We start from the raw sequence: 21,910 nt of genomic DNA on the forward strand, positions 1-21,910 counted from the left end.
AAAATCTTTAGTGCAAAGAGGTACTTAAATTACAACATAAAGTCGTACCTACGGTTTGTTACTTTATAAATGTTCTTAAATACAAAAAAGAAGGGGAAAAAAAAAAAAAATCTGGTTATATCATGTATCAATTATGTGAATAAAAATGATTTATATGATCAAAACAATACGTTCTGATCGCTATAGACATGTCTCCATCTACATAAAGCAATTGCAGTAGCTTTTATTTAATTTTTAACTGTTACTTCTGCAGCTCATCTCTGTATGACAGCACTAGGCTTTGAGACATATTTGAAGTAGCAGCCAAACTCAATATTGTGGGTTCACATGCAGCACACTTCACCAAAATAGCTTTTTACACCATCACTACAAGAGCCGCAGCAGTATAATGATAAATTAAATTTTTCAGGAGCATTACTCATCATTTCATGCCATTTGAGAGAGCAGTGTGGAGAGCACCATCATGGAGAGTGGTATAGAATTTCCATATATGTTTGCAATACATTAGCAGTCCTAAGCTACTGCAACCAACCCTTTACTGAGCAACAAGAAGTCATGGACCACAGATGAAAGATAACTCAAGCTTTTTAACTCAAGAATCTGTACGTGCTAAAAGGTGGCCTTTGATGTAGCATTTGATCAGAAAGACAGAAAAAATAAAATAAGCTGTGAATTTTAAACCAGCTTATGTGTCCACCATCAGTTACCATGGTGATCTAGCCAGATTAAGTGAGAGCTATCTTCAGCTACTTCCAACAATGTAAACTCTGACATGAAGTTCAGCATACCTTGCTAACCCATTAATCAGGTTTTATACCATGTCCCTGGTCTTTTGACAGATCACCTCTGTCTGCTAGACATCCAAGCCTACCTACCAGTGATTTACATTTGTGATTAGGGTGAAATGTCTCAATCAGCGATTTATGCAGGACGCATTAACAAAAGAAATATCAACTCTCTAGGACTGCACTAACTTTATAATCAGACAGAGGTGCCTCCACTACACATGTTAAATTGAATGTGTGGTGCTATACTTGCTGATCATTGTCATCATGTTTTCTGGCTTTGTCCTGCAGTTTCTTCCTATTGGTTGCACATAGTATCATAAATAAGATCAATCATCAGCTCAAAGAGCATCTTTGATTTGAGGTATTTAGTTCTGTCAGCACATTCCCCAAAGAAGGAAATGAGCAATGACGCTTCAGCCTACAATATTTATTAAAAATAAAAATAAAAATGAATTTGCAGAATTGCTTTTGTTCAATTTTGAGGAAGTCAAACAGGAAATCTCTAGATAGACTTTCTACAAAAATCTGTGATTAAGATTGATATAGACTTTTTTGTAATAAACAGATCAGTGATGGGAAACAGCCTCAAAATTCAACATTTAAAGAACTTTGCTATAATTATATTTATGATGATATAGAAAATACTGAACAAGATTTTATCGATTACTGAAGCTTGCACGGCAGTAGCATTTATTAGTCCAAATGAAATGAAGGCCATCTTCCAGCCTTCTTTTCCAATGAGCCACTGTCATTGAGGACAGAGTACCTCATTCAAAATGTGAATCTACTGCTTCAAAGTGCCAGCAGCATTACAGAGAAATAGTAGTGACACAGCATTATATGCAGTGTCACAGAATAAGTCAAATGTAATGTAGGCACAAAAGTAGTAAGATTGCATCTTAACATTTTATTTTAACCATGACTAAAGTGACATCTCCTTGTAACCATTCAAGAACTGCGCAATACTGTCACATATTAAAACTGACAAATATTTTCCACCTGGTTTTTTCTTGGTTCCAGCTTTTAATTGCTAAAGCCCTCCTTTTCCACCACACAACCATGTCATTAATTTCCATCCACGTTTGCTCTTCCTTTTGACAGGAGCGCTCCAGCAACGCTTGATTGAGTCACTAGTTTACTTTTAGGTCAATCACCAGTTCATCCCCCCTTTTACATCCCTTCAGAGCCTGGATATACTGAACTGTGTGTTTTTGACTTAAGTGGTCAAACAAGTTTGTTGTTTTCACCTTTAGCTAGAAAAGCTTTATTGTATATTTGGCAAAATACTGCGCTTTATTGAAGGGCATGCCTTCTTTTTTCTTTTTAGGTACTAAATTGTCACTCGAGGTTGATGCACTGCTCTCATTCTCAGACATGTCTGGGATTGTGTTGTCATCCTGCCTAGGGAATTATTACTTTGCTCTGATAACACCTTATAACCTCCTTTGTTTTTAACCAGTATTAACCCAAATAATATGGCCCAGCTACCCACACCTACTGGTGACATTTGATCACTTCCTTTCCATTTTGATACTTTATGCACATTAATGTGCTGTGGTATTTATTTCTTCTTCGTTTGTTGAAATGCGTGCAGAAACAGAGACACTATTGATTATATTTGCCACGTCATTCGTCAAAATTATTTCACATTTCCCATGTATCAAAACATTCATACAGCTACAATGTCAAAAAGTAGTTCAAATACAGGAAGTGGTCACATTTATTTAGTGCGGCAACTAAAGTACATGCAATTGAGGACTGGGACAAACACATTAACTCTCAACAGTCCCCAGACTTTATTTCCTTCACATTTATTTATTCATTCATTCATTCATTCATTTTTTAAATGAATTCAATCCAGGTTTTAGATGCCTAACCTTCCCCAGCACTTGCATTATTTCACAAACCACCTGAGAAAGCTGGAAATAGTTTGCAGATGCAACGGTCTGAATATTCTGAACTGGAAATGTGCTCTTTATGGACATTTCCAAACTGTATCTCGCAAGTGCAGAATAGTTGTATATGAATATAACCTTAGGATATATTATTTAGATGTGATGTTTTAGGCATTCCTTTCTTTGAAATCATTAAAGTATTACTTACACAAAAAAAGAACTGTTGCAAGAACACTACATCACCTGTGGTGTGTGACACAGGTAGGGGAGCTCCTAGTGTACAAAGACAGCATCACATTATCTGCCATAGCATGACTAATTTAGAAAGCCCTCACATCTCTTAAATCCACTGAATGAAATGTCTCATGCTCACTGCCCGTGTTTGTCTTTAATAAGACATTAATATACAAGTTTGACAGTATTCGTTTCAATGTATTACTTTGCACGATTATGTTGGTATTATAATGACAGTTTTTCTAAATGGCACAGAAAACACATTTCACTTTACACAAGACATTACATCATCCTCTTCATTAGGATGATAAGTGTTTATGCTCTGGCTTTATGCTCACTCTACTTTCACGTTTGTAAGCACAGAAGCAGACAGGGAGGGGGGAGAGAAAAGCTTTCAAACCACGCTCTTGTCTGACTACACGAGTGTCAGAGGCGTGAAAGAGCAAGAGTGAGCACAACACATACAAATAGAGCACGACTGCCAGAGTAAGAGCCCACATTTTTATGCCTCCCTGCCAGCCAGCCTTGCCTACCACACAGAATATCTTATAGCGTTGTGAGCAATTCAACCTGAGCTGACTCGGCCACTCTACGCCGGATTGCTTGTCTGGAACACTTGAGGAAAAAGATGACGAAAGAAGTCCGAGTAAAGCCTCTTTTCTCTTCTGCTATTATCATGTTAATCTCTGTTGCTTATGCCTGTAAGCTCCTCAAAAACATAATTTTTTAAAAAAGTCTAAGAAATATACAAGAAATCATGAAAGGAGACCAAGCTATCAAACACGAGAAAAAATTAATTTAAAAAAAACAACAAAAAAAACATGAGACATAATCAAAGGTGACTGTGCTTATTGCAGATTTTGTTATTAGGTCTCACTGAGTTTCACACCTTTTTTTTTTTTTTTTTAAGGAGTGACCTGGCCAAGAGGGCAGCAAAAATTGTTACAAACAAAAACCACAAAAACCAAGAGTTGGACAACTTTACAACTGCGTGAAGAAAATGCAGTTTTTATGCAATAAAAAGTTAACTTAAGTCGAGTTAACTGGGACTGAACAGCACCAAAGGCAGACTGCAGGAACTCATGGTTTTGTAGGACAAAAAAAGATGAGCAGTCCAAGGTCAAAATGTATAAATCTTAGGATTTGTTAACAAATGCTGGCCCTGCAAGGTCTCCACCTGAAAGAGAAACACAACAGCATCATCTGATGCAGGCTAGAATCCCTCTTTGGAAGGAGGAGACTGAAGCAGGAAACAGTTGCCGTGGAGATGTGGAACACATTAGGTTGCTCGGCAACAGGCCATCATGAACAAGTCAGAGCCACTCCCATGTGTCTCTCATTCCGCCTATCCACCACGTCAGCTTCTTGTGTGGACGGGCTTACTGACGCCCGATCGGCCCCGACTTAACGAAAAACAATGTTTGTGCCAAATACCCTCCAGACAACACAGGAGCTAATCTCGCCTTTAATCTCATCCTTAATCTGTTCAATTTGTTCAATAGAGTCAAGCCAGCTAAAAAGACATACCAACACATTTGCAAACATGGCAGTTACGAAATAAAACTGATGTTTTCATTCACACGAGGAGAGAAATTTAAATACATAAAGTATGTGTTATGCTTATTAAATATTTTAAGGAGCACTGAGAGGGTTATGAGTGATTATTTCCTACTACTTTTTACAGAGTAGTAGCAATGTGAATTAAGGATTTACAAGTACAGCAAAGGTTGTCCAAGTCAAAGTTTAATATTGCCTAACAGCTTTTAGACATTGAAGTGCCTCTTACCTTTGTTCTTGATTTGACTTTTGACTTGACCTTCTGTCGCCTTTTAAGTTTCTTCTTACTCAATGCCTTCTTTCCCCTGGAAGCAAACAGTGATCCGTTAGTTTTGCAAAACTGTGCTCTTTTTAAGCAAAAACTCTGGACTTCTTGTTAACATTCAAACGATGTAGAAGCTTGCTCAAGCTATCATCCAAAGGTGGAAGTGTAAAAATGAAATGTGCACAACTGGATCACTTTATTTTTAAAGCAAAGGTCAACATTGTACTTAAAGAGACAGCACATAGTAACACTTCAGACATGAGGGAAGGTAAACAATTCTTCTTCATGCAAGGTTTCAAACTATTTCAATGTCAAAATCTTAAATTCTTTCTAACGTCCCACACAACTGTGTCGATTTCATTTTTGTTTCACTCTGCAGAGCGAGCAAAGAGATCTATAAGCACAGTTCATCTTGCTTAACCGCCATAAGTGCATCAGGAAATTCACATTCACTGTTGCCTCTCATATCAAACCTTCCCAAAATAGGCACTAGTTTGTTTCTGCAGAAATTCCCCTTTGATGCCTTTGAGCTGTCACTGAAATCTGTTTTGCAGCGACTTTTTGTGGCCAGTCTCTCTTACAAATCCACCTGTCAATAAGATGTAATACGAAGCTAGAAATAGAAACGCCACTAAAATTAGTCACCACAGTTACTCACTACAAAAAAGCATAAAATATTTACAGGTTTTAAGTGTCCTATTTTTTTTTTACTTAATAGCATAGCTGAATATTGCTTTCCAGCACCATACAAATAGCATGATATCAGGTCTCAATCAAGGCTGATCCAGATACTCCTTTTTAGCAACTTTCTCCAAAGAGCTTCCAAAACAGGCCAACTGAGCATGCCTATGACTTTTTAAATAAGCAACTTCTTAAATAAGCACTTTTTAAATAAACATCTGGTGGCAGATGTTAGTTGAAAAGGACATGAGCAACCAACTAGACAGACTGAGGATTTTCTTCTGCCTGCTCCTTCATATACACCAATTAATTCAACATTTGTTTATAAAAACAGAGTAGCGTTCAGCATTATGTTGGTCCTTGGTTAAAGCAACCATTGTACACACTGAGAACAGCAATTGGATTTGTGAGGGGAGGATGCAGCGATGATCCAGCTATTCAGTCTACAACCTGACTTACTAGAATGACGTAAGTGTATTACCCGCTTATGCTAGAACAGCAAATGAGTTCAGCAAATTCCCCACACATCCTCACCCAAACACGGCTCACGTATCAAACAAGTGTGAGCACAGTAGCAATAAGCAGTTAATGTTTTGTGTTTGTTTCTTTATTTGTTTGTCGTTTATTTTTTAAATACACAGCAAGCCAAAGTCAGCCTCGTGACTTTTTTTCCTCTCCCTTTAACCGGTTTAAGTTAAGATAACCTGGTGAAAGGTCGGATGCTCCCAATAGCTAGCTCACAATGACGCCGTTGGGCCTAATTAGACACACAACACCACAACTTGGCCGGTGACAATGAAGTAAAATGACAGTTTAATAAATAAATACATAAGTAAACAAATATATTACACAAGTGGGGCGCATGTTTGCATTTAGCCGGATCGCACCTCACTCAAAACATCACAAACTACTCCCATGACAGCTAGCCGGCTAGCTCGTTTTGGACGCGAACCCACCCCACAGAGAGGTTTTTCGCTAGTGGACATGTCTCGAGTAGAAAAAGCTTGCGTTTTAGTCACAGTGTGTCAGTTCATAGCCGAAGCAGTTTGCACCGGGAATGCAAAGCCCTCGCATCAGGGTGAACTAACGTAACGTTAGCTTAGATGGCTCCCATAAGCTAAGGAAGTCGAAGTCAAAATTGCTACCTAGCAAGCTAACCCGCAAACAAATTATGGAGTTCCTGAAATACTACCCGTAGTTAAAACACGCGCTTGTGTGACAAAAAATGAGATGCAACCAGAACCATATATAATAAGAAATATGCGTGGAAGTTAGCTCATTGGTATTGACTGACGCACCACTGAGCAAGGGTTACTCTTAGCTTCGTTAGCCTGGTTAGCCCTACGAATGACAGCCCAGCCTCCGCGATATTTTTGATTTCATTTTATCCGCTCACCTTCCTTGATTTATCCCTTGCTCTTTATCGTTGATGGCGGTGGTATAAATCCGTCTGTATCTCTCCGCCAGGGCTCGTCCTGAGAGTAAAAGCTGGTACCGAGTCCGACAATCCGACTGGACTCCGGGTGTCGGGCAAGAACCCATCCCCGAACCGACGGTGGAGAGGTCGGCTCCTGCTCCAGAAATGACCCTGACACCCAGCCCCATCGACGGCGATAAGGAGGGCAGAATCCCACCACCGGCGGCCGCTGCCGCAGCAGCACACATCATCGTTTTGCAGAACAATGCATATATATGTATATATCACACAAAAGATATCACAGCCAAATAATCTCTAGCCATCAGACGCAATCCACGTGTCGATGTATCCGCCACATGTCACATCATTTGTCCGCTACGAACTGCGAAAAAACAACAACGAGCATCCACGGTCCTCAGCGGTTATAAGCGCAAATTGTAGCCAATCTGGTGGTGCAGCTAAAAACCCAGTGTAGTCTTGCGATCCGGCCGCAGCGTCAACACGGTGCTCGACTCCAAGGATGATCCTCTCAAATCATAACTGAAATTTCTCGCGAAAAAGCAGAAACGAAAGCATTCATTTAGAAAAATCGCACTGTCGAGTTTCGTTTTTTGCTTCGTTTCTTGAATATTTCTTGACCCCGGAGAGGCAGCACCCTCAGTTGGGCTGCCATCTTAGCTCCATCATCCCTCCCCTCCCTGGCTGAGCCTTGCGTCGCCAGCATGCCGGGATATTTTCATACGTCTGAACCGAGCGATGCTATCATTGATTTAGCTGATCAATTACTTCTCTGTTTACACAATCGCTGCAAATGCGTAGTTCACTTTTCTTTTTTACATCAGATAAATAATCGTCGAGGCTAAAGACGGCCTCATAGATAAAAGGCAAATCCGCAGGGCTATTTTTTGAACACTGTGCACAGTTGGATTGTGGACATTTAAATTGTAGAAGTCAATACAGCAAGGGCCCCTCCCAGGTTGATCTAAAATTGGCACACACAAATACACAGATGGATTGCTCTTGGAATCGTTGTCCGCAATAAGAGTGGCCTTTAAAAACAGAGTTGCATATTTTTAAAACTGCTTTGATTTTTTTTTTTTTTTTTTTTTTTTGCGTGCTGCACTATTCCATTTAGCATTGCTCCATTTACACAGTGAACCCTGTGTAGCTGTGAACCCTGCCCTTTGATCTACCTTCTTGAACTTCTCCTTAGCTGGCACCAGGACTGCAGTTATCGATCTGCCGTCCCTCTTAATTGATCTTCACCGTGCTGCTGTGGGGGGATTATTCACTGAGTGTGGTTGTTTTATCTTCTCATTACTGCCTCAGAGTAAAGCTGCACATTACCGAAGTGCGTCAGCTATGCATTACCCAGATTGCGATGGTGATGGCGATATTTTAAAGGGTGACACAGGGGTGCAGGGGAGCTCCAGGGAGAGAGATAAAAAAGAAAAAGAAAAAAGGAGAAACACTGTGTTGGGTAACATCAAAATGGAAGCAAAGGCCAAAAAAACACCCTACTGCAGTATAAGGTGGAAATAGAAACAGGTGTTTATACTTTCATGTATGATATAGCAACGGATGATGCAATTAGCAGGTCATGTTTCAAGCATGCTTCGCTGCATTCCCTTTAAATGTCTGTGCATGTGGAGGGGTGATGCATTTATTTAGGGAGAGAGAGCGAGAAAGAATGACAAAGGGGTACACAGGCCCTAGTGGTGCTTTATTGGCTGCACAGTATTGCAGTGGCCCAATGACAAGAGAGAGGTAGGTCTACTGTCTCTTCTCATAGCAACCGAGAAAGCATCCAGAGATTATCAGTGTCAGAGTGCCAGCATGCATCTGCCATGACAAAACCTGAAGAATTGTGTTCTCACAGCTGTCATGTGAAATATTAGAAGTGAAAAGCAGCTCTCTTGAAGTGCATCATAGCAGTTGTAATGGTCTCTACGTGGCAGGATATGAAAAGAGCATGATTCGGTATTGAAGATGCAGTCGCATCCAGAGGCTGCTCCCTTATTATTCTCAGCTCTGGCCAGTTACAGTAAATATAGGGAGGAGGGGGAGGGATGCCTGGGCAGAGTAGAAGTCCATATAGGACACAAACATGAGCAGAGCTGACAGAGACGATATCCAGCCGCCTCAGACACACACACACACACACACACACACACACACACACACACACACACACACACACACACACACACACACACACACACACACACACACACACACACAGGAGATGGGGCTACTATTAGAGTCTAAGTAGGTTGTTAGGTTTTACGTTTTAACTCTGATCTCTTTATATCATAGTGTCTCAGCAGCATCATCAGTATTGACCTGACATAATGTGCCTTGACAAAATCAACTATATGGATAGAACTATGTCAGCCTTCATTCATCCTGGGAAATGAAATGTGGTGTTTAAAGTTCAAGCAATTAGTTTCAAACGTGCCTAATCTTTTTCAAGCATCTGTCGTATTTTGTTTCTTTTCATTCATTGAGAATATTAACGATCTAAAACCTAGTAGGACTGTGTTTCTAATGGCAGCTAATGACTCCTAATGTGTTTCTCTACATGACTGGAGAGGAAATTAATTGGTTCCTCGCACACATCGATGTGCCTCATTTATGCTTGAATGAAAGTGCTGATGTTGACTCAAACCTCTTATGTTCAAATTGCTCGGATTAGAGTGAAATGCATTCACTGCATTATTATATGATTTTTTTCCGATTGAATTTCTTCTAAATAGTGCAGTTGTTGCACGTTACAAAATTCAAGAGACCTGTGACACTTTGTTACTAAAGGGGCAGCTGAAAGTAGCTTCTGCATTTATCTGTTTGGTATTGACAGTCATATTTACAACTAACTCTTTCAGTCATCTTGATAGCACAGGTTATATTTATTCTTTTCTTCTGACTCACTAACAGTAAATCTTAAGGACATGTTTCGCCTTGAGCAACTTGTCTCACATTTATATATTTCCACGTAGCTAAGCAACCTGGAAAATAATTTCTATCATTATAGCTCTAGCGCCACCCAGTGTTGATCTTTTACTTAAACGTTGTAAAGACTGCAAAGAGAGCAGAGACATCTCGAACTCTAAGGAAATTAATCTGAGGGTTCTCAAGCTGCTCATTAATATGCAGACAAGTTAGTTAAAGACAAATCATAATCATAGCTGAGAGGGTATTTCCTTCAAAAATGTGTCTTTTAAAATCTTTGCTTCAGACTGCTTTAACCTTTAATTCAGGTCTGGATAGCCTGCATTCCTCTCGTACTGTCGCTGTTACTAGGAGGATTTCACCTATCAGTATTGTGTTGTCACACCCATGGATGTTATGCACCTTTCATACCTATGACCATTCAAGAGACGGCACTCCCAATAATCAAGCTCACACACAGACAGTGTGACATTCATGCTTCAAGACTGACTGTCACTTGACATTCTTAAGCATCGGTCTGAGACCTCCCAAGTCTGTCATTGAGCAAGTCAGCTATGTCAGTTTGGCTGGCAGAACCCATTATTTAATCAGCTGAATTACATATCAGAAGAAATCTTGTTCAAAGTCTAAATGTTTAAGGCAACAGAAACAGCTAATCAATCATCAGTAGCCAAGCTGCTTTGTGACCAGGCCTCAAAGGCATAAGGTCTGAGTTTGGGTTGTTGTGAAATTTTATTGGACCTCAGTGATGTTAGATAACAAGTACCTTTATTACTATACACGTGTAAAGTATCCACTCCCATCCAAAGTGCTATAAATTCAAGGAAATGTTGATACATGGTTATATAGCGGGGTAATCTTTTTACTCAGAGGTTCAAACACAAGACCTGTGGGGAGACTCCAATTCAATGAAGGAGGGCACCAGTTTTGAAATTTTAACTGTACTTTTGGTTTTACAGCTTTTGTTACTGATAAAGACTTCCCCCATTGAGGTTCATGCTACATGAAAGTAATTAGTAAATGAGAGAAGATAACACTTTTTCAATATCTGCTAAAGACATTTATGAGGAATTTCTGGTTTTCACAATGGGTCCACAGTAAAAGAAAGAAAGAAAGAAAGAAAGAAAGAAAGAAAGAAAGAAAGAAAGAAAGAAAGAAAGAAAGAAAGAAAGAAAGAAAGAAAGAAAGGATTACTGGACAGTCTGTGCAATGAGCTACCAAAGCCTTTTCTGTAATTTTACACATTTATTTCTTACATTTTAAGCCCAAAGATAAGCATATAAGTTTCATTTACTACAGCAGCATTTTCTTAATCATGGAGAAAAATAGGGACATACTGACAAACTGCACGTCTTTCATTATATTAAGTTAGCGCAGGGGTGTAAAACAAGTGTAAAACAAGTTTAACATCCCTGTTTTGCATGTTAAGTTGGTATAACTGGTACCTTTGGCAACTCCTTCAGAAATCTACATTCAACATTAAAAACACAGGGTTCTGGTTGAGCTCCCTTCATTCAGCTGTCGGGCTATTGCAAAGGCTCTGGTTTGAATCTGCACCATGCCATTTGGTGCTGTCTTTCTCCAAGCTTTACTCTTAACTGTCGTACTAAATGCTAAAACGCCTCCAAAAATATTCAAATACACACACAAGCCACTTCATTTAGTCTATCTGCAAAACTGAATGCAATAAAAACACCACCACAGGCAGCATTTACATTTAAAATCACAGGCAACTGAGTACACTCTCAGTCTCATGACCCCAATAGAATTATCATCTTACTGACAACATCAGCAAAAATATAGAGGATTCTTAATAGGTGGAATTTATAGCAGAACTACCATACTGGATTAATTTGGTTAGAAGTGTACCTAATGAAGTGAGTGAAGTGTGTGCGCATGCTTTATATTTCTATCTTCAATTTACATTATACCACAATGAGCATAAAAAAGCCACAAGATTACTTTCTAGTGTTAAAAATATATTTATGCAAGTTCAAGCCTGTAGTAGGATTAGGACAGAGAGAATCCCACACCCACGTTGGAGGTTTGCTTCCTCATCACTCAAGTTGAGCTGCAGGTCTTTCAGCACTCCACCCAGTTCCATGTTCTCGAAAAACAAGCAATTAGGAAACACTGATGACAGAGATAGAAACATGTAGAATGAGAGCGACAGAGAGAGAAAACCTATTCTCTGATTCTTCCGTAAAGCCACGCCCGTGGGTGGCCTTGAATCTCCACTCCCTTAAGGTTTAAAGCAAAAGGAATGACAAGGGTGTGATTGTGTAGCGTGACAGACAGGTGTTGAGCGCCGAGCTGGAAGTGAGAGTTTTCCATCAAGTCAAAGAGGTTTCTGTGGAGGTATGTACTCTTTCTCTGTGTGTGAATGTTTTATCAGTTTTTTATTTTAGCTGAAACTGTGTGCAATGATACTTCAGAGGTATTAAAAATATACTCGATAAATTGAGATTGTATATGAGACGAGTTTTTTGAGATGGTGTTTTGCATTGAGGCGTAAAGGAAAATAAATCAGAGAACACACTGTATGTCGGGTTATGTAATGATATCGTTGTAGTGTTTATGTCAGATTGCATTTCTTTTGAGGAAATAATGGTGCCTTACAGATAAAAAGAGGAGTCAGAACGGACTGATTTGCAGTTGTGCACTCAAAAACAATCACCCTAAATAAAGATGAAGAAATTATTTCAAGTGAAACGTGATGAAAGTGATAAAATCAAAAGTTTTTTTTATTCAAAACATGAATCATAATCAAGGAGAATATGCTTGGTAAAAACAGAATGTATAAAATCAAGTGAAATTCATTTGATCAGATTCCATTAAATGTAACATTTTAAATTGTACTTATGTAACAAAATTACATGGAAACTTTACATGTAATCAAATTACTTAAAGTCAGCATTTTGGGCATAAACGTTTTTTGAGCATATTCTGCCTTTAATGTTTTTTCTCACAACAGTTCAGATCCGATAAACCACTGGATGAGAGATTTGATCTGTTTTATGATATCTTATCTGAAAACATTTAAATTATCTTTTAGAAACTAGAAGATTGTTGTTGTTGTTGTTTTTGTCCGATAATTAAATATCCAGAAACACATAACAATGACAAAAAAAAAACTAATTGGACTCATGAACAGACAAATATGCCATTTACAGTTATAACTTCTGTTGGGGTTGTAAGTCTACCTTGAGGTTTATGATGTATGTTCGTGCTGGAGGGTGAAATGAAAGGGCGCAAGCTTTATCATCGATCGACTGTGGCCTGTCACGCCTTTCTCAGCAAAAGGTCTCTGTTTTGATGACAAAGGCGTGTTTGGAGAAGGTGTGTTGTGGGTGGGTGTGTCTTACATGTGGGTACAAATCAAGACTAACCAGTTTAAGCTTAATATTTCCTGAGTCTGGGGTTAAACAGAACTTTTGATTTACTACAGATGCAGTGTCAAACCCAACAAGGCAAGCTCATAAATCCAGTCTGTCCATGAAGGGCATGTGTATGCTCATGACACAAGTATACAGATGGCAGAAAGCAGTGATTACTTGTTCACTTCATTATGCAGCATAAAGACACCAACGGCACATAAAAGGTTTTAGCCTAGCGTGCCACCCAGTGGCTAATGAGCTGTGCTCCATTTTTTCCCTGTTTTCTCATCAATGTTCTTGTTGTTTCACACTTACAGGTAAAATTTCAAAATGAGCGCTTACAAAACTGGTAAGTTGAGAAATATCAAAGAATAAAATTTACAAATCAAATTCTAAGTAATGCGGATTTTTAAAATAGCAGATGCAAGACTGAAAGGTTCCAGTAGTTATATGACTCTGCTGCCTATTAATTATGTTAATAATATACTTAATATATTTAAAACATGCATGAAATTGTTTCCCTTTGTTATTACACTCACTGAAATAGGTTAGATTATTGCTTGTAGTCAAAATGAGTATGTAAACTAAAAAGAATTTGTCAAAATAAAAACAATGGGGGAAAAACAGTAAAATAGACTGAAGGATATATTGCATATTATAAATATATAAAGATACATATTTTTGTATATTAATAGTGATATAAATGATACAGAAATTCGAATTACAAATAATGAACCAATCAATTTTAAAAACAGAGTAGTTTATTTCATCTAAGACTTAAAATACTTACAAATGCACAAGCCCAGTACTTATGTTCGCCCCATACATGCTATATTTTAATTTAATTTTTAAGTGCATCACAGTGAGAGAAACCACAGCTCGAATACAGCAATGTGCAGTTGTTGCAGTGTGCAGCAGTAAAGACAAGACCTGAGATGCAAAAAAAGAGTATTCATTGATTATAAAACTTTATAAATACCTTCCTCATTTAATTTTCAGGAGCAGTGTGCTAATTAGTTTTTAATTGGCTCTATTATGTTCTGTTAAACAGGTATTAACTTTTAAGTCCTTAAAAACAGTGTGTTACTTAATTAAGTAAATGAATGATAAATGTGTAATTTTTTCTGTCCTGTATTACCAGGCAAGACTTCTCTTCTAAAAGACAACAGCTGGATCAGAAAACCAGATGATGAGGAAGAACCTGTTGAGTAAGTACAACAAGGATAAAAGTTAAAACACAGATGCTTACGCACACATGCATTTAGAGAATGGCAGAATTGTTGGGTGTGACTTTTGGGTCAAAGCTCAGATTTCTTTCAACCTTAAAAAAGGCCTTCTCACATTCCTCTTGCGAGTCACAGCATTGAGTCATCTCTGTGTAAATAGTTTTTTTTCTCCTACAGCCAAGATCCAAACTTCGCCAGAAGTGTTCTAGGTCAATACAAATCCAATGAAACTCTTGCGAGGTAAAACAAACATTTAAATTCACCTTAATTTGCAGACAAATGAAGGAACACTAATATGTTCTGTGATGACTGGTTTCAAGTTAAGAAAAGAGTCTCTTATTCTTTTGCATCCTGTAAATTTTTATGCATTTCTCACAGTTTAGAGCCTGAAGAAGAAACAGCCACCAAACCAAGCAACACAGCTACATCTGTGCAAGAGCTCAGCAAGAGGTACCATTTGTGTGACACCTGTGATATATTTAAATAAAAGCCATATAAATGGCAGGAACAATAATGAGTCATTTCTCTCACTGAAGGTTCGGTGGAAAGCAGAATGACCTGAAGACCAAGTTAGTACAGTTTTCTTCTTTTACAGTCACAGTTTTGTTACAGTTGTGTTATTATTAATTTGTGCACTTCAAGGCATGAGATTAAGTAAGAGTTTTTTTCTGTTTTGCAGCACTCTTTCTTCCACTAAGACCTCCTACACTAAAAGGTACATTTTTGTAAAACCACTCATAGCCCAAAATTGACTCTTTCTGGAATTTTTGAATAGGAAATCACCTGAATGATCTGCCTCTTTGTTACAGTACATATTCATCTGTGAAGGCAGATTCACCCACTGTGTACGTAAAGCTCCAGTCCATTGCATCTAATGCAATAATCAACAGAGGAGAAATTAATATAATGTGTAATCTTGTATTTCCATGTCCCTGCAGCACCACCACAACCAAGACTACTGTGACAGAGTATCCAAAGACAAGGTACACAAGGAATGCATGAACACACCAGCAAGTTAACACATTACAATGACACGTTAAGTAAATGGGTTTCACGTCTCTCTTTTTTCAGCACCAAAACAACCACAGTCACCAAGGATGGATCAACTACTGAGACCACTACTACCACCACCCAAAGCGTCAAGTAGGGAACACTGCATCAAGTTACATTATTACACATGCAATCCGTATCATATTATTGACATTTATTTGCCTTTATAGGTCTCCTGTGACTAAAACTCCAATCAGCTCTGGGACATTCTCTGACCGGGTCAGGACTTCCAGCAAAGGGTAAAAATAATGTAGTGATTTATAGTAGATGCAATATTTTAATTATTTACTTCAGTATGAGAAACAGCATCATCGTCACTCATCAGGCTGTTGAATCTGAAGTCGAGCAACTAACAAGTATATTTAGTAACATGACCAACATCAGTTTTAATCATTACAGGTTAGACTACCCAGTTATACATCAATTCGTTAAAAAAGAGCTCCACTGAAACCAAGTACAACATTTAACAATTGTTTTTATGGAATGAAATCAATCATAATGACCCTGTGAAATAGTAATATCAGACTGTACTTGCCAGAACTTATACACCAGTCCTGTGAGAAGGAAACTCTTGACAGGACTCTTTGCAATCCTGTAAAACACTAAGTACCCACACGGATTCATTAGCTTGTAGAACAACCTTTAGCAGCAAAAACTTGAAGTAATACATTTTCGAATGATTTTATCAGTCACGAGTCTCCTGCAACATCATGTCAGTCAGGTTGGGTGATCAATTAAGTGTATTTGATTATCGGTTCCTAACTGCAACTTACCCTCTTAAATTTAATGAAAATATGAAAGGTGTAATTAGTTTTTCATAGAATATACAATTTCACTGTGTATGTGTATAGCTAAAACTAAGATTTAGTAGTATACTGAACACTGAATATTTTCATACTGACTTATTGCTACTTTCACTTAGAAGTCATAGGCCAGTAAGGCTGAGCCTTCAGATATAATAAGTCACAACAGCTTTTGCTTTACAAGCTAACCCAGTATTTTAAAAGCATCTTAGAAATTGCAGCACTTAGATGTATATTTAGAGTTTCTTAAAGAGGCCACATATAAGCACATCATGCTACATGAGAGGCTGAGTTTTTCCCCATCTTTCCAAACAGGCAAGAATACCAACCCTACTCACCTACCTTAACGACACCCAAAGTGACGGAGACAACTGTTACCCTCACCAAAGAGTAAGACACAGATTATTCAGTTAGTGTAGTATTATAACCCATGTGTCACCTGCAATTTCAGATTTATTTATATTTTTATTGTTCTGTGCAGTACGGAGGACAAAGTTTACGACACGCACCTCCCCTCATCCATCCAGGATGATCTGTCACCCACAGAGAGGTGAAGCCCAGAACTTAGATTATATTGGTCATGGCACCAGGCTTTCAGTAATTACATTCTCAGTAAGACACATTTTTCTCTATGCAGCAAAACAACTATCTCCACAACTAAGACTGTGACAGTGAAAAGCAGCACTGACACAAAGTGAGTACCATCCTAGCGCGCGCGCGCGGGGGGGGGGGGGGGGGGGGGGGGTGCATACTGTTAAGATGACATATTCAAATTAGTCAGATAAAAGTCATTTTTTATATAGCAATAAATTTCATTTGTTATTCTACTATCTGATATTGCACTGTGCCATGAGATGTACTTTTGTCCAAAACATTGAGCTACCACAATGTAGTTGTACCACAGTATTAGTCTCCTTTAGTGTTTAACAAAACATAGCTGATCAATAAACCATTTGAAAATAAATAGTATATACACATATATACACATATATACACAACACATCTGACAGAGCAGTGTGAGTGAATATGATTAGTGTTTTTTGCATGCAGTTTGGAGTAAATGTTCAGGAATCTAAATATTCCTGACATGACTAAGTTTGCTGACGTCATGACTCCATGTAAATAACTATTATTAAACTCTGTAATATGCCAGAGATTTAAACAAATATTTATTAGCACCATAAAGTTTAGGGAGCTTCCAAGCTCGACGCAGCAAAATGTGATTAAAAAACGACTAACAATGTATCTTACTTTTGTCTGTTGTAGTGCTAAAGACCAACTCTATGATACACTCATTCCAGGTTCAGTCAAGGCTGATGATAGGTAATGCATACACTCTTTCATTATGAGTCCTCCCATTTAGCCTTTATACACGCTGTAATAAAAATCTAATAAATTGTTGCAATTGTTATTGAATTTAATGATGTCGAAAGTAGAGTTGCTGAAAAGCACACAATGCACGTCACAGTATACCTTATATGTTATATATTAGGTATGTTCTTATAAATGGTGTATTGAGATCATTTAAAGTAAGTAAATTGATGCTGTTTAATTTGACACTATAATCATACGTTACTGATCATTATGTAATACCTGATATTGGCTTCGTCACAGCAAATCAATCGTGTCCACTACTAAGACTGTGACAGTGAAAAGCAGCTATGATGAGTAAGTTACTACAGCACAATACACAAACAGTGGCACCGATATAAATACACAAACAGTACAGTAAAATGTTTGGTGTTCTTTTTACTTTTTCAGTGATGTTTTTAAAGCTAAAACCCCCACAAAGACTTCCTTTAAGTAAGATAAACCTTGTATAAACCTCAACTGTTGTACAAAAGAAAACAGAATTTAAAAAAAATAAGAACTGCACATACAGTATAATCACTAAATTTACATTTCTGTCACTGCAGAGCTGAGGATCAGCTGTATGACACCCTGCTGCCTACTTCCATCAGATCTGATTCCTCTTCCCCAGTCAGGTGAGACATCTCAGCGAACATTTAGTCATTAAAAAACAAAACAACTATTTCACCATTGTGGTGGATGAAACCTCACATTTTGCCATTTTAGCAGCTCAAGCGTCAAAAAGACAGAGATTGTCACTGTGGAGAGCAGCAGAGGGTAAGCAGTAGAAATGAATGACAAAAATGACAAAAAAATTGTGTAGTTTGTGTGTAGTTTTGTCAAATTGACCTTTTTTGTTTATCTTGTCATTTAGAGGAGAAAGTCCCTCTCCAGTGTCAACATCTTCTACCCGCAGCCTCTCCAGGTAAACTAACAGAGCACTCCTGGATTACCCATTTACTTATTCAAATTATTATTATTCTCCTTTAGAATTTCTGTTTCTTTATACCTCATCAAACTCTAATTTATTTAATCATAACAATATTTTCTACATCCAGCTCTTTCTTATCAAACTAAATCCATTGCCTCTTTATAGCTACAGTTCATACTCCAGTGATATACCCTCCACTCGCACCACCTCCTATACCATAACTACCAGGTAATTACTATCACTGTCTCTCAACCTTTTGTTATAAAAATATAGTGCAGCGTGGTTATACTCTTTCTATTATTCCTGATTTGTTCCCTTTTTTCATACTCAGTGATGACTATAGCAGCAACCGCAACACTTATACTTACTCCAGACCAGACTCCAGGTATGAAGCAAAGCAAACAAAGACATTATAAACAGTATGCGCTAAACATATTCTAAACTCCACATGCAATCTCTGGGCCATGTTATCTTTTTACAGTTATGAGTACACCAGTATCACAAGTCCCTCCATCTACTCTTCTACATCATACAGCAGCCGCAGGTATTAAATTATTTTTTGAACAAACGAATCCAAAACTTATCACTGGCACACAAACACTGTACGAGTTAGTAAAACAACACTCTTTCATTAACTCTCTCAGCAGGTCAGATGACATTCTGTCAGAGCCAACCTACTCAAAGTCTTCCGTGAAGAGTGCATATGCACCTCCTGAAAGGTAGGAATCGGGCAGCAATAGCCTTTTTAGACACTGAAAACATTTGTGTGGAAATAAGTGTGCAGACTGACTGTCATCTAGAAGCTCAGTGAAGCTGTACTTGGATACAGTGTTGCTTTGAGCAAAGCATGAATATCGGCATGCTAATGTACTGATATGCAGATTTTAAGCATCTGTCACATTAACCACCTTAATACAGCATGTCAGCATGTTAATAATTGCTTTTTAGCAAATACACCTAAAGTAAACCTAAAGATCACGTGTTTGTTTAAAAACCTAACTAGCTGTAGGGGGCATTGCTCAGCATTCAAGGCAATCAAAAAAAATTGAGGTAGAACTAGGGGACCATTTATTTCTGCTGTAATTGTTTTTGCACCAGTCCATCCAATTGTTGCTGTTATAGTTTGCTGAAAGTTAAGAAGGTAAACTTGATATTTATCCTGTCTTCCTCCCTGAGTTTGGCTCTGCCAGAGTTTTCTTCCTGTTAAAAGGGTTGCTCATAGGTGGTGTCTGACTGGGGTTGGGGTTTTCTCTGTATTATTGTATGGTTTACCTTAAAATATAAAGTGCATTGAGGCGACTGTTGCTGTGATTTGGTGTTATATAAATAAAACCGAAACAAAATTAATAGAATTAAATCAAGAACACATATATACAGTCACTTTTCTTTTACTCTAATATAAACACTTGATAAATTTTTGTCCCACACAGGACAGTGCTAGAGAAAGATCTGTGCACAGTCTGCCGTAAGCCCTTCACTGGTGATGCCAAGATGGTCCTGGATGACATAAATATGAAATGCCATGCTTCCTGCTTTAAAGTGAGTAAAATAATTTTAAGATGGGGCTTTCCTTTCTTTGGTCAACAACAAGCAGTGGTTGAAAAACAACTATGTCAAGACTTTACCAAAGTAAAGTCTTAGTATTGTTTTGAAATTACCAGTGACTCATGAACTCCTAATTATTAAGACCTCACAGAATATTTTTGATGTATAGAGCCATTGTTGTCTCAGGATTCTGTTTCCTCATGTGAGCATTTGTGTTTTGGCAGTGTGAGGTGTGTAACATTACTTTGGGTAATCTAAAGGCTGGGGACAGCTTGTGGATTTACAAGCGTATGGTTCACTGTTCGAACTGCTTTGAGGTCACCAAAGGTAAGTAATTATTAGGATTTCTTCATTTTCCTGGATGTAAAGCTCCAGTGACTAAATATTTGTACCGTATGTATTACTCTATTTGTTTTAATTTCAAAAGGTCTTAGTTCAAATTGTACATCCTTCCCCCACAGAAAAATGGCAACGCTGATGCTCCAAATATACTTAATGGATTATTGATTATCAGCTTTGGGTGTCGTGGGATCTCATGGACTAGCATTACAATGAGCTGACAAATCTTTATGTGGGTGTTTTGTGAAATGACAGTTACATTTTAATAACATGAATGCAGTATATAATAAACTATTTAGTAGCTGTGTTGCCTTGATATTGGTGTTTCTGTATCTACCTCTATGCACCATATCAGCTCTTATTGTCTTTGGCTTGCATTTTGTAGGGAAACTTCATTCTAAAACGATACATTGCAATATTGAGGGCCGGGGGCTTTTTCTTTGTGCAATAAAAGCTATAAAGTGTCTTTATCTAATAAAATTAAAATATTCTACTTCTTTTAAGACGTTTGTGTTCATTTTCTTCCTTAATTATATACCAGTGAAATGTAATCTACCCATTAAAGTCATAATTTACAGTTAATGGAACTTGATATATTTGACAATTTTAGGATAATTATACAATATATTATCATAAAATCATCTCATGTCTTCTGCACTGTTTGGTTAATTTAGTGGGTTCAGGAACTTGATTTGGGTTACGGTCTTCACTTATGTGCAAAAATATTATGCTTTCATATTTTATTAAGACTTTTTATTGAAGATTTTGGGTTTACGTTATTAAAAAAGAAACATTACATCGATTTTATATATCCACTGTATATTCGATACATATTTTAGTCTTCAACATCTTTTCTGCATGAGATATGCTTCTAGCTTTGCCATGCAAATCAATTAGCCCAACTAATTTGTATTCAAGAAACTATATCATATTTTATTTTAGTGACATAGCCCATAATAAGGACTAAATTATGCTAAATTTGAACTTCTAAAGAGGCCGAACATTGTAATGACAGCTTCAGACAGTTGCTGCAGATTTATAAGTTGCATATAATGACAATCTCCTGTTAGTACTTCAGTGGATGAGAACTGGTGACTCTGGAGGTCATTTGAGTACACTGAACTTGTGGTCATGTCACAAAAAAGCAGTTTGAGATGATTTGTGACATGGCACGTTATCCTGCTAGAAGCAGCCATCAGAGTATGGATACACTGTAGTCATAAAGGGATGTCCACTTTTGGTGATCCATGCAAACTGTAGGCTGAGCTTAACGAGTGACACCTGGTGTGGTCTTCTGCTGCTGGTCTGACACGTTGCGCATTCGTTACAATTTCTGACTCCGCCATCTGAATACAAAAAAACCCTGAGACTCATCAAACCAGGCAACATTTTTCAAATCACTATGGTGCATTTTTGGTGAGTGTGTGCACCCTTTAGGTTCATCACGTTGTATATTCAGAGATGCTCTTCTGCATACTTTGGGTGTAACGATTGTTTGTTTCA

General features: G+C 37.9%; 2 protein-coding genes across 22 annotated transcripts in view; one reads left to right on the forward strand and one right to left on the reverse strand.

Annotated features, from left to right (window-relative positions):
• mycbp2 (MYC binding protein 2) overlaps positions 1-7,540 on the reverse strand; it is a 68,626-nt gene extending 61,086 nt beyond the window's left edge. For all 20 annotated transcript variants that reach the window (XM_085385215.1, XM_085385224.1, XM_085385210.1 and 17 more), the window contains exons 1-2: positions 6,817-7,540; positions 4,704-4,779 (exon numbers count right to left, since the gene is read on the reverse strand). In XM_085385215.1, the coding sequence (XP_085241341.1) occupies positions 4,704-4,779; positions 6,817-7,088 (348 nt within the window). In that variant the 5' untranslated portion in view covers positions 7,089-7,540. The remainder of the gene's footprint in view (positions 1-4,703; positions 4,780-6,816) is intronic.
• A 4,475-nt stretch (positions 7,541-12,015) lies between these two features.
• On the forward strand, positions 12,016-20,910 carry scel (sciellin). 2 transcript variants are annotated; one of them, XM_085385372.1, is made up of 27 exons: positions 12,016-12,144; positions 13,481-13,512; positions 14,305-14,371; positions 14,567-14,629; positions 14,768-14,839; positions 14,926-14,958; positions 15,069-15,104; positions 15,199-15,234; positions 15,328-15,372; positions 15,461-15,532; positions 15,610-15,678; positions 16,558-16,632; positions 16,724-16,792; positions 16,880-16,936; positions 17,509-17,565; positions 17,857-17,910; positions 18,004-18,045; positions 18,159-18,227; positions 18,322-18,369; positions 18,467-18,517; positions 18,689-18,751; positions 18,855-18,908; positions 19,005-19,067; positions 19,168-19,242; positions 19,954-20,062; positions 20,293-20,395; positions 20,530-20,910. In XM_085385372.1, the coding sequence occupies exons 2-27, from the start codon at positions 13,494-13,496 to the stop codon at positions 20,544-20,546; spliced, it is 1,518 nt and encodes a 505-aa protein (XP_085241498.1). In that variant the 5' UTR covers positions 12,016-12,144; positions 13,481-13,493; the 3' UTR covers positions 20,547-20,910. The 2 variants fall into 2 exon arrangements, with proteins under 2 accessions (XP_085241498.1, XP_085241497.1); XM_085385371.1 differs by having other exon boundaries at positions 12,019-12,144; positions 18,319-18,369.
• Positions 20,911-21,910: the final 1,000 nt, after the last annotated feature.

The sequence above is a fragment of the Rhamphochromis longiceps genome, linkage group LG16 (genome assembly GCF_057381845.1).
Source record: "Rhamphochromis longiceps isolate RC_006_pf linkage group LG16, R_longiceps_female_GT1.1, whole genome shotgun sequence".
NCBI classification, from domain to species: domain Eukaryota; kingdom Metazoa; phylum Chordata; class Actinopteri; order Cichliformes; family Cichlidae; genus Rhamphochromis; species Rhamphochromis longiceps.

Bases quoted from the DNA above. Each gene is read 5' to 3' on its own strand.
- scel (XM_085385371.1), top strand. The intron at 16,793-16,879 runs GTGAAGCCCAGA...TTCTCTATGCAG, and splicing joins GATCTGTCACCCACAGAGAG to CAAAACAACTATCTCCACAA. The intron at 17,566-17,856 runs GTAATGCATACA...GCTTCGTCACAG, and splicing joins TCAGTCAAGGCTGATGATAG to CAAATCAATCGTGTCCACTA.